The sequence below is a fragment of the Nelumbo nucifera genome, chromosome 1 (assembly GCF_055504915.1).
Source record: "Nelumbo nucifera cultivar China Antique chromosome 1, China Antique-T2T, whole genome shotgun sequence".
NCBI classification, from domain to species: domain Eukaryota; kingdom Viridiplantae; phylum Streptophyta; class Magnoliopsida; order Proteales; family Nelumbonaceae; genus Nelumbo; species Nelumbo nucifera.
In genome coordinates, this window is record NC_142649.1 from 204,039,632 (window position 1) to 204,051,667 (window position 12,036).

General features: G+C 39.5%; 2 protein-coding genes across 2 annotated transcripts; both read left to right on the forward strand.

Moving 5' to 3' along the window:
• Positions 1 to 81: 81 nt before the first annotated feature.
• On the forward strand, positions 82 to 9,871 carry LOC104609832 (small ribosomal subunit protein uS4y-like). Its single transcript, XM_088895897.1, has 5 exons — positions 82 to 467; positions 804 to 1,185; positions 2,753 to 3,160; positions 3,245 to 3,792; positions 9,484 to 9,871. Exons 1-3 carry the CDS (start codon positions 440 to 442, stop codon positions 3,012 to 3,014), a joined length of 672 nt encoding a protein of 223 aa, XP_088752023.1. The 5' UTR covers positions 82 to 439; the 3' UTR covers positions 3,015 to 3,160; positions 3,245 to 3,792; positions 9,484 to 9,871.
• Positions 2,989 to 9,871, forward strand: LOC104609831 (coiled-coil protein). Its single transcript, XM_010276224.2, has 3 exons — positions 2,989 to 3,160; positions 3,245 to 3,792; positions 9,484 to 9,871. The coding sequence occupies exons 1-3, from the start codon at positions 2,989 to 2,991 to the stop codon at positions 9,736 to 9,738; spliced, it is 975 nt and encodes a 324-aa protein (XP_010274526.1). The 3' UTR covers positions 9,739 to 9,871.
• Positions 9,872 to 12,036: the final 2,165 nt, after the last annotated feature.

A 12,036-nucleotide genomic window follows, 5' to 3' on the forward strand; every position in this document is an offset into this window, starting at 1 on the left:
TATATAGTAAGATGCATCTTCAATTCAATCCAACCCAACCCAACTTTAGCTGATTGAATTGGACTCGCTTTGGCCCGGTCCATGTTATTTCCTGGGAGGTAATCCAAACCAAACTGTGAACACAAGTCAACTCGGCCGAGGCCCGAGGGTCAACCAGCCCCACTCTTGCTTGGTGCTACTGCCATGGTTGAATTATGAATGGATCGATGAGTGAGGAGAGAGGACATTAGATTGGACTAGCTTGGGCGTTCGGCCTGGTTGCCCCATCAGGCCCATCTTCATTCTCTGTTGTATTAGACTTGAGTCCAACTCAATTCTGGGCCAGAATTGGACCCTAAAACCAGGAATATATAAAGCTTCAGTCTTCCCAACTTTCTTTTCCCTCGCTTTCGAATCCTGTGAGTGTTGACATCAGCAGAAGGAAGAAGGGAGGGGGGCCATGGTTCACGTCAGTTTCTATAGAAACTGTAAGCCCCCCTCTCTCTCTCTTGTATATGCATTACTTCTTATTGCATCTGGATCTCATCCATTCGTTCAATTTAGGATCGTTGTTCTCCGATCATCGTCTTTCATGCATTTTTAACCATTCAATCTCTGCAATTTCTTCGACCTTGATCTCTGGCTTCCTCTTTGTAAAGTTAATTTTGGTTTTGACTTGCCAACTGCGTCTGCTTACTGCAGACAAGGTTTGGGTTTTAGGGTTTAAGTTCGTTTTGATAGTGCCGTCCCGTCCTCCCTCTTCTTTTAGTGGACTTTCCTTTTTGTGTAAAATAAAATAAACTGTAGTACTGGGATTGTTTCAGATGGGAAGACTTTCAAGAAGCCTCGTCGTCCGTACGAGAAGGAGCGGCTGGATGCCGAGCTGAAGCTCGTGGGAGAGTACGGGCTCCGCTGTAAGAGGGAGCTGTGGAGGGTTCAGTATGTGCTCAGCCGCATCCGTAATGCCGCGAGGATGCTTCTAACTCTTGATGAGAAGAACCCCCGCCGTATCTTTGAGGGCGAAGCCCTTCTCCGTAGGATGAATAGATACGGGCTCTTGGATGAGAGCCAGAACAAACTTGATTATGTGTTGGCCGTGACTGTGGAGAATTTTCTCGAGCGCCGTCTTCAGACACTTGTGTTCAAGTCTGGTATGGCAAAGTCCATCCACCATGCCCGGGTGCTCATCAGACAGCGACATGTCAGGTATAAACTACAGTTTTAACCCGTCAATGAAAAAGGCAAACGATGTTTTTTACAATTTCAGCTTCTTGAATCCTGTCGTGGCTTCATGTAATTGCTATACTTTGTAACTTTTGGCATTTATCGGTTGCTTCATCATTGCATCTTCAGCTTACCTGTTTTGATTCTTTTGAATGATAATTGAAAGTAGGGGTGTCAATGGACCGGTTTTGGGTTGGACTCCGTCCAAATCAAAATCCATTTGGACAGATTGGACGGACCAATAAGACATATTGAATTTGGATGGACTGGACGGACCAATATGACATATTGGATTGGACCTGGTCTGTCCATAATGAATTTATATCGGATTGAGCCAATATCTGGTCCATTGATAGAAGATTATAACATATGTGTCAATGGAACTCAACCAATCTAAATTAACAGGAATTTGAAATGTCTCTGGACCGGTCCAAAATATTCATTGGACCAGGTCCATTTGCAATGGACTCACATTGGACTGGACCGGATTGGACCAAATCCAGTCCAATTGACACACCTAATTGAAAGGGGCATTATTAGGCTGTGCTTAGATTTGAAAGGGGTCTGCGATGGAATGATTGATCAATAATACTTGCTACTAAAGTTTTCATCAAACATGAAGTGAATTTGTTGATCCTTTCCCATCATATGTTTCTTCTGCATAAATCCAAATACCTAGATGTTTATAATTTTTATATATGATATATGATAAAGAGATTCTGGATGTTAATAAAACTAAAAGGACTTGATGGTTTTTTATCTCACTTTTTTGTTAGAATGGTCGTTTATTTGAATCAGACAGTCAAATCGTCGATCTGAAAACTAATGGCCAGAACAATTCTGGTTCTAAGTCGTTTTTTTAAACATTATCTAAGCAGTTGGGGGCCTTGGGGTAAGGAATTATATATATATATATATATATAAGCTAGAATGAATTAATGAAATGGTATCTTACTTGTGTGTGGCTGGTCTGGGCTGGGATTTTTGATCCAGTTTCATCTAAGGTTTTGAGAAGATATTGTTGTTGGATTTTATTTTGAAAATTAAAAGAATAAGGAAGGGTAAAATTGATGGCAAAGGGATAGTTTTGACATTGACAAAAAATTATATAAAACACGTGACATCACATACCAATGGGTTATAATGACATAGATTGTATACCTTAAGTATTTAACCCTATATATAATGACCTACTTGCCTGTAAACTCTAATAAGCACAAATGGCCTAATTGCTTATGCCTTGTAAACTCTCTTTGATCTGCTTCTAAGTTTTAACTCCACTCCTGCAATCTGCCGCCAATCTTCAATCACTCTGAGTGAGGATAGGTGTAGCCGTGTAGGTTTCAGAATTCTTATCGATTGGGTTGGGTTCTGGCCCATCAATTTGGGCTGAGGTCGGGCCATAGTTCGGTCCAAATGCAATGTACATTGGTTGAATTGGACCTGGGCTGCCTACATACGAGCCCGGATCTCCTGCCCACGTTTATTGCAGTCACATAGTATTATGCAGAGATGTTTCCAATTCACAGGGGTGGTGTATTGTGAACAGGCGTGGGCAGGTTCTCGTGGTCAGGAGATCCGGAGTCCCTACATACTGGCATCTGACGCATCGATCTTTTTTATGCTATCTGACACGTGGCAAGTTAGTGCAACCGTCTTTCCCTCCTCTGGTAGACTACTTAGGAGTAGGGAGTCAGGACCCTCCAGAAACTTGTGCACCTCTTGGCTCTTGCGGCAAGGCGAGGCAAGGCAACATCGACTTGTTGGAGAAGAAGAAGAAGCGAGATGCAGGAGAAAAGGGCTTTGAGTAGCTCAGTCATGGAAGGCATAACGAACAGACTCTCCTCTCTGGAGGATCTCTATTTCCCCCGCGCTGTCCAGGCAACTGCCGTCAATCCCTCCCAGCGAAAATCCATTCTCCTCGACCTCCTCTCCAGAGACGCCGCTGTCTTCTTAGGTATCTTACTCAGGCATCTCTCTCTCTCTCTCTCTCTCTCTGCTGACCCTAAAATGAAGTTGTATATTTCTATTATGAATTCAGAACGGTACGGCCCACATCTGACCAGCGAAGAGCTTCATGAGTTCGACACCTTGAACAACGATTACGAAGTCAATTGGCATCTGAAGCACCTCCGGAGCGTACTCAGTCCGACTTCAGAAGAGGTGCGTTCTCGATCCGTTACCGTCAAGAACCGTCGTCGCGCTTACCTGGATAAGCTTATTCGTGATGGGAATTACTTCTCCGAAGACGCCATGAGAGAGCGGGAGCCCTATTTGCATCACGAGTATGTTGGCAAGTTTCAGGATCCTAGTGGGAGAAGAATGGCACGACCCGGGGAACGGTGGTCGGAGACGCTGTTGCGACGGTCGGAGGAAGCTATTTTGGTTGCGAAAATTAGGGGAGAGCAACAGAGGTTAGGTGTTGTTGAGAAGGATTGGGTCGGTAATGAAAGAGAATTGGAAGAAGAAGAAGAAGAAGAAGAAGAAGAAGAAGAAGAAGAAGAAGAAGAAGAGGAGGAGGAGGAGGAGGAGGAGGAGGAGGAAGAGGATGAAGAAAGCGACGATTATGAAGAAGCCGAGAAATTAGAGGTAAATGTCGAATAATTTCTTTATTATGTGGGGTGTGAATTTCCTTGTCTGAAATTAATGCCTTCTTCTTAAACCCTGTTATTCATATAGAACAATTTTTATATGTATTGTTAGAATAATTAAAACCGGTAAACTCTCCGCCTTTAGCGTGTTCAAGCATTGGTATTCATTGTTCTCGAAAGGCGTCGGTTTCAGTGGCATGCATATGATATATCGTCTTTAGGTTTATGCAGTGACTATAAATGCCTGGAGTAAATAAATTTATGGTCTCAAGTAATAAATTTCTCTCATGTATTGGAAGCAGAAAGGATATAGTTTGATAAAATTGTCGAGTATTTTGCTTACTATTCAAACCCACCTTTACCCACTTCATCTTCTGCTAATTGATCAGCTATAAGGTTACATTTTCTAGGCACCCACATCAATTGATTAGGGACCATTTCTTGGACCAACAGTTCTGAGAATGCATGTTCAAGTCTGAGAGTGGCCACTTTGTGCCAGATAAAAAAGCAAAAGTGTATGCCTATAACCACTCTGCCCTCCCAATATCCTGGATAGCAAGAGCATCATGCAGTAAGAAGGTTTAAGAATAGGAAACATCATCGAACAACCCAAGTTTCAAAAGTTTTTTTCCAGGTTGAAGATGGCTCTCCTTGAGGTTGGTCCTAGTAAGAAGATAAAGAGCAAAGGATTTCTTTCTTTGCTGTTGGAGAAATGGAGTAATTGTTACTGATAAAAAAAAGAAGTTTTTTGTTTGCAGGGTGTTTGGGTTGGAATTTGGGGTTGAGGTTGTGTAGGGTCTGTCTGGGTGTGTAATGGTTCTTTCTTGGGTCAGGTTTATAAAGGGGATTTAACTTTGTTGAGTTTCTTTGGGAGAGTCAGATTCATTAAGGGATAGCAATTGCTGGAAGAATTAGTTGAAGTTTGTAGAGGATGTTTTGTCTTGGTTTTGTTTATATTTGTGTGGGTGATATCTTATTACCCCTTTGTAAGTTTTCTCTTCTCTCTTTACTACCAAAACAAAATTGGCCCTTTAATGCTCTGGTAAGTCAAGTTCTATCTTCATAAGGGTTTGGTTGGCGGAAGTTTTACTGTCAGCTGACAATTTGGGAGAGTCAGATTCATTAAGGGATAGTTTTGTTGGTTTTGTTCTACCAGGATGCGGGCTATGGTTCGTCTTAGTTGAAGTTTGTAGAGGATGTTTTGTCTTGGTTTTGTTTATATTTGTGTGGGTGATATCTTATTACCCCTTTGTAAGTTTTCTCTTCTCTCTTTACTACCAAAACAAAATTGGCCCTTTAATGCTCTGGTAAGTCAAGTTCTATCTTCATAAGGGTTTGGTTGGCGGAAGTTTTACTGTCACAGCTGACAATTAGGGGCAGAAACCAGGAGATCTCTCAATGTGACCTCTTTTGTTACCTCGGTCTGATAATTCATAACAAGGATGAGATTGAGAAGAGTGTTTCCTATACATCTAGAGCATGTTGGACAAAATAGAAGGGTCCATCAGGAGTGCTATGTAATCAAAGAATAACACTTAGACTAAAAGGAAGACTTTATAAAATGGATAAAAGGTCAGCAATGTTGTTTGGAGCATAGTGTTGGGTAGTCAAGAAACATGTCCAAAAGCAATGAGTATAACAAAGATGTCAATGTTGAAATGTTGTGATGGATGAGCATTACAACTGAGCATATTCTTTGTCATCTAGGAACTTCCCAAATACTAATAGGTGATAAAATGAGGGAAAGTAGACTGAGACGGTTTACTGATGTCACAGAAGACCACAAATGGTGGCAGTGCCATTAGGAAGTAATCCGTTGCTAGTTGAATGGTTTGGGCATGCCAAATAGATTTGGGAATAGTGAGAAATGATTTGAGTGGAGTGGCAGAACAGATTTATGTAGTAGCTAACCGCCTAACCCTATATGGTCAGTATGAGGTTTTGTTAAGTTGAGTAGTGTAGACTAATACTTTGTTCTTTCAAACCTTGTCATTAATGTTTTATGTTTCATAACTTAAATATTAACTTTTTGTGGCATTTGAATCAGTTATTTATCTTTAGGGTCCTACTATGGTGCAGCCAAAGGTTTTTGTCTTACTGTAAGGCCAAAAATTGAGCCACTCAATTCATGGGGGTTGACGCCACAAGTAGGTACTTTACTAAATTCACTTCGGGGGGGGGGGGGGGGGTATTATATGAGTTTGGCTTTATGCCAAAGCCAAAAATCTTGGCTGTATGCTAGCCTTTTTTTTTTTTTTGAGGGAGAGAGATACATGCAAGGATGTACATGACAACAAGAGGCCAAAAACCCAAAAGGGGCTGTATGCTAGCATTTTCCATATCCTGTCTACTTTTTCTTTCACTTAAATCATGCTTTATAGAAAGGAAAATGATGTGTCATGAGTCTTAAACCTTAAGCTTCAATACTCATGTCTTACACATTTGGAGAAGCTAAAGCATCATCTCACACGTTTGTCTTTTTAATATGTTGGTTTCATTTTTACATATTGAAAACAATAAAGGGCAGTAAAAGTTCCTCTTCTCGTGAATGGGGAGGAAAACCATCAAGGACCTTGATATTCTATTGTTTCAAGATGGTTGTTAATGCCACTATGTAACTAACCTATTTCCATCAGGAAACTTTTTAATGACTGGGAACTAACCCAGGTTTCTGAGCTGCTGGGGTTGCTTCAATCTTAGACTGTTTATTCTCTATTTCAAGATTCCAGATGCTGCCCCCTGATATTTTCACCTGGGTAGTAGCTTGGAAGAAATGTCTAACCAAGCAAATGCATATAAGAAAGGGTGTAAATCTTGTAGAAACCCTCTGCCCCCTCTCTTTGGAGAAAGAAGAGTGTTCCAATCATTTACTCCTGCATTGTAGCTTCACATTCAAGGTTGTAGCCGTTCGGGGGTGCTTACAGGATAACGAACTCTCTCTACTTTTTTGGTTGTAAACTTATTTGGGGATAGTTGATTTCTTATGTACAGAATCTCATTCTACTGACACATGTTTTTTGATACTGATTAATACAATTATACTTGAAGTATTGATACACCTGATATACACGAACTTGCCTATTGGGTGTATTCAAGGCACATAGCTTTTTCTTCTTAGTTTTTTTTTTTTCAAAAATTGTTCAGGGGGCCATTCTTAGACCTGCCTACCCCCTGAAAAGACTAAAAACCCCAAATTACATATGTTTTCCATATCACTATCAGGAACTTGCTGATATGAATGATATGATATGCCCATATCGTATTGGTCCTGGAATTGAATTTTCCTAATTTAAAGGGGTGCTAGTAAAATGGAAAGATCCATTAGCCATCTCTTTTCTTCTCTCTTTAGATACATGGGCTTAAAGATATAGGTGAGACATTCTGTTGAATAGGGGTGCAACCTTGGGTTGGGTTCGCCATTTATTAAATTTTGAATGGGTGCGTGCAATCCCTAAATAGAACTTGTTGTTTGAAATTCTTCAAATTAAGCAACCCAATTTCTACCCTTATCAAGGTTTCCGATCTTAGTTTCTAGGTTCATGGCTTTTGATTATAGTCCTAAATCTTGTAGTAAGGCTTGATGGTTACTTTCAAGTGCCAAATACAGGCTTTGTAAGATAATAACAACAGCATTTACTCTCTTATCTAATATCTAGTAGGAGGGTAGGAACCTTTTTGATGGTTTATTGCCCCTTCCACACACAATTATGAATTTTGTATTGAAAGCCCATTTCAATTTAGTAACTGTGTTACCATCTTATATTCAGTTTTCCTTTATTTGGTATTCATAAGTATGTTGCCTGTAATCACATGGTAGAAGAAAAATGTGATAGGCTAAGTCTTTGAATACCTTATATAAGAGTTGAATCCATAGCAGTCATATGTCATCAATACACATTCAATGGCTATCTAGCATTGTTCCCTTGGATTCACACTTCAAGGGATCTTTACAGAGGTAGAGAGCCAGTCTCCCAGGATTAGGAATGCAAGTGCTTAACATAACACTAGCTAGTAGCTAGTTGTAGTAATACAACTAGCAGATAAATAAACAGATTGAAGGTTTCACATGCTTGAATTGTTGAGTGCTCGAAGCATTTTGGTACAATTCCCATATGTTTGCTTTCATAACAATTATTTCACTTTATATATGTTTTATATGTCATGTTTATGTACATTAATTTGAGCCAGGTTTTAAAACATTTAATTTCTTTTGAAGTTCAAGTTTCCATTTGCAAGAGCTATTTGCAAATAGATCCCAGGTAGCAAAGTTTCTAAGGTTCTAGGTATTTGAAATGCATCTGTTTTTATTTATTTTAGAAGTTGGTAAACCATTACACAAGTTTGAATCCCTAAAAAATAGCAAAAAAAAAAAAAACAGACATTTTAAAACGGCACATGGTTAGGTGCACCAGCCACCAAGTGCACCTTTTGAAAGGGGCTGTGACCAAGTTCAGTCAAGGTGCATGCATTGAAATGCACCTCACTTATTTGCTTAGGTGTGCCTTTTAAAACACTGCCTGTACTTAAAAAATTGCATGCCAACTGCTCCCAGATTTTGGAGCTTATTAATTTTCATTCTCCAGCATTTTGATCCCACTCTATGTTTCATGAACCATCCCATGGTCTGGTGACTCATTTGTTTTGTTTTCTAAAGTTCCGATTGGGTGTTTCATAAACCTGGATCTGCTTCAGGTAAGATTCAGTTTGCCAGGTCTAACATCATATCACCTTGTTATTTATATCTGGAACTGAAGATCGAGGTTTATATTTAAAAAATGAGATAGAAAAAAAAAAAAGGAAACTGAATTTATGATATTCTGAAATTTCAACCAATTATTGCTAGCCCTGGATCTGCTTTTTAGTTATGTTGTGGCATTAGAAAAGCGAGAAAGAAAAGAAAAGAAAAGAAAGAGTGCAACAAACAACTGGATACAGGAATTGCGGCACAAGAAATGGCTTAAGGCCTGATGAGATATAACAATGGATATGGCACTAATAGATAGAGCAGTCTAGCAGAACAGGATTTTTGTAGCTAATGCCATATAGTTGGGACAAGGCTTGGGTTGATTAAAGACATTTTTATCATCCTTTTTAATGTATAGGCTGAATAGCGATTAGATGTTGCTAGAAACTAGACCAGAAGAAGTTTAATTGTTTTACAGTGGTATATATATATATGTTCTCTGATAATCGTCAGTATAGTACCCTCTCTGGAGTTTTGAAATTCTTTTGCTAATATATTATTTGGAATTTAATTTCAACTATTATCCTTAAAGAGTAAATATGGACATTTTTCTATTCTTTACATAATAGCTGAAGTAGATTCATCCATTAAGGAGATCACAACTTAATGGCTTATTCACAAGATATTCAATTTAGTCACTTCAGCCATTACTCAGTGACCCCTAAGATTTTCAGAGTTCTGTTTAGTAGATATCTAACTAGACAATAACCACGACAGTACACATAGTAAACGAGTACCTAATTCCATCCCTAATCTACCGCCCTTTTGGGCTGGCTGATCAGTACCTCCTGTCCTTTTCGTCAGGCCAATTGGACTATTGGTGAGGTGGTGTTGACCTTTGCTTATATATAGCTAGCATGCGATGTCAGAAACAGTTGCATGTTGTGTTACCACTTTTTATGGATAAACATATGATGTATTTTTGTTTTGACAATTTTAATGCAGGTGGTTGCAGATCAAGCGACAGAAAATGGTTCTCAGAAGATTAACAGTAATGTCCATGAGGGATCAACTCTATCTTCTGCCGAGATGCAAGATAGGATGGAACAATTCACTTATATGATGCAGCAGAAATTTTTGTCAGGAGAAGATTCTCAGCATTTAGACTATTCTAAAATAGATAATGATGAGACGTTGGATGATCACTGGCTAAGGGAGGCCAACCATGATGCTGAAGAAAAGTACTTCGCTGAAGATTGAGAGTTGCAGCTTGAAATCCCAGATCTCTAGTTGAAAGCTGCCAACTTTGCCTGGATTTCTAATGCTTTTATGTAACGCTTGCTAACACTTTCATTAAATCAGCAATAGAAGATTTACAAGAGGAAGACAAACACACTTATCTTTCAAGAACAACAAAGGATTTCAATAAAATGAAAAAGAAAAGGAAAAAACACTAAAGTTACAGCTTAGCCCAAAACAGTGAATCCCTTTCTGCCCCTTGTTTAACTATACCATTAGTTAGGGAATTAGCCGATCTTTTAACCCAGCATATCTTAACTTCCATCTCCTGCACCAGCCACTTAAATTTCCGCCTCTCATTACTGTACTTCCATAAGCCATTGTTATTTTTATTCAGCCACTCTATCACCACTTCTGAATCCTCTTCAATTATGAGTTTCCTGATGTTTAACTCCTTAATTTTTTGGATTCCTTTCATAATTGTAAAGATCTCAACTCTAAGGGAGTCACTCACTCCAATTGGGCCTGAAAACATAGTAGAGATGACATCATTCTCATCCTTAAAAATACCCCCAATCCCGGATTTCCCCTACTACACCTATCAAAGTTTAATTTCAAAAATCCAACAAGTGGAGGGGTCCAAAACACACTCATTACTGACTTGGTCTATGTACAATTTGCCATTTCACCCTACTTCTTCAACATTTCATCCACAGTGTAATCTGTGAATAGTTCCAAAAATTTCAGCCAATATACAACCCTAATATGTATGATAGCCCTCGCAAGATGGCAAGACACCAGTAGGTGAAAACCAATCTCCCCATCCGCATTACAAAGAGCACACCAATGAGGTGACAAGCAAGTATTGGGTCTCTTCTTTGGAGTAGATCATTAGTATTGATTCTTTTCAGATAGACTTTCCAACAAAAACTATCAACCCTAGGAGATATTGTTCTACACCAAATCTCATCAACAGGGAAAGGGAAAAGTAGGATTGATGGACTGACTTAAGACTTTGAAGAAGGAAGCACAAGAAAAGATGCCATTGGGGTTAGGTGTCCAAATTCTAAAATTCACCCTAATGGGGTCTAAGACAACGTTATCAAGAAGTGTAGTAAGGCTTGAAATACTATCGAAGTCTGAGTCCCTCAAATCCCTTCTTAGGCCCAAGTTCCACCCAATCCCAGAAGTGGAAGATGACAGGGTGGTGAAAGATGAGATTGGCTCAATTTTCAAATCAGATAAAGCATACAAAGAATGAAAACAGTCCTTTAGAGGGTACTCCCCACCCATGTTTGTTCCCAAAATTTTATGGAGTTACCGGAATTCAAATCATATTTGATATTATGGGAGAATACTGGTAGCAGGTCATCAATGGCTTTCCAAGGAGAATTGCTTGTGATCCTAGCTCTGATTTCATCGTCCCATCCATTGTGCTCCAGCCCATGTATACTTGCCACTATTCTAGCTCATAGCTTCTCCTTCTCCGTAGGGAACCTCCTCAACAGAGCCATATTCTTTCTCCTAATATTTCCAAGCCCCAAACCACCACAAGTCTTACTCCTATTCACTATCTCCCAACTAACTCTATGATCCCTCTTCTCATTTCCCAACTCCTATAGAAAATCTCTCATCAACTTCTTCAATCTATTAGAAACCTTCATAAGGATTTTAAATACCGACATGAAAAGGATAGGTAAATTAGCAAGTGTGGCCTTAATTAATGTAATTCTCCCACCAAGAGAGAGGTAGTTCTTTTTCCAAGATACCAGTCTTTTCTCAAACATTTCCACCGTTGGGTTCCAAAAGCTTTCTCTAATAGGATTATCACTTATTGGCAACCCTAAGTAGTTCAAAAGTCACCCCAAGACTTCACACCTCAGCACTTCAGCACTCTCCCTGATTTCTCCCTCCTCCATATTCACCACCACTACACAGCTTTTCCCAAGGTTAACCTTCAAATTGGACATTCGCTCAAACAGTTGTATCACCGACTTCAAGTTCCTGATAAAGCTCACATTATCGCCTTCACAAAACAGAATCGTGTCATCAACAAACTGTAAGTGAGTGAGGGGGATTTCCACCCTCCCAACTCTCCAGCCTCTAATGAGCTCCCTAGAATCAGCTCTGTGAATCAGTTTCCCCAGTACCTCCGCAATTAGAATGAATAAGAAATGAGAGAGGGGGTCTCTTTGTCTTATACCTCTATTGGCTGGAAAGAAATCTACCACTGCCCCATTCACTAATACTGAATAATGATAATTTTGGACACAACCTATGGTCCACTTACACCATCTAGCCCCAAACCCAAATTTAGTC

Bases quoted from the DNA above. Each gene is read 5' to 3' on its own strand.
- LOC104609832 (XM_088895897.1), top strand. From the start codon at position 440: ATGGTTCACGTCAGTTTCTATAGAAACT. The intron at 468-803 runs GTAAGCCCCCCT...GGATTGTTTCAG, and splicing joins CGTCAGTTTCTATAGAAACT to ATGGGAAGACTTTCAAGAAG. The intron at 1,186-2,752 runs GTATAAACTACA...TATTGTGAACAG, and splicing joins ATCAGACAGCGACATGTCAG to GCGTGGGCAGGTTCTCGTGG.
- LOC104609831 (XM_010276224.2), top strand. From the start codon at position 2,989: ATGCAGGAGAAAAGGGCTTTGAGTAGCTCAGTCATGGAAGGCATAACG. The intron at 3,161-3,244 runs GTATCTTACTCA...TTATGAATTCAG, and splicing joins AGACGCCGCTGTCTTCTTAG to AACGGTACGGCCCACATCTG. The intron at 3,793-9,483 runs GTAAATGTCGAA...ATTTTAATGCAG, and splicing joins AAGAAGCCGAGAAATTAGAG to GTGGTTGCAGATCAAGCGAC.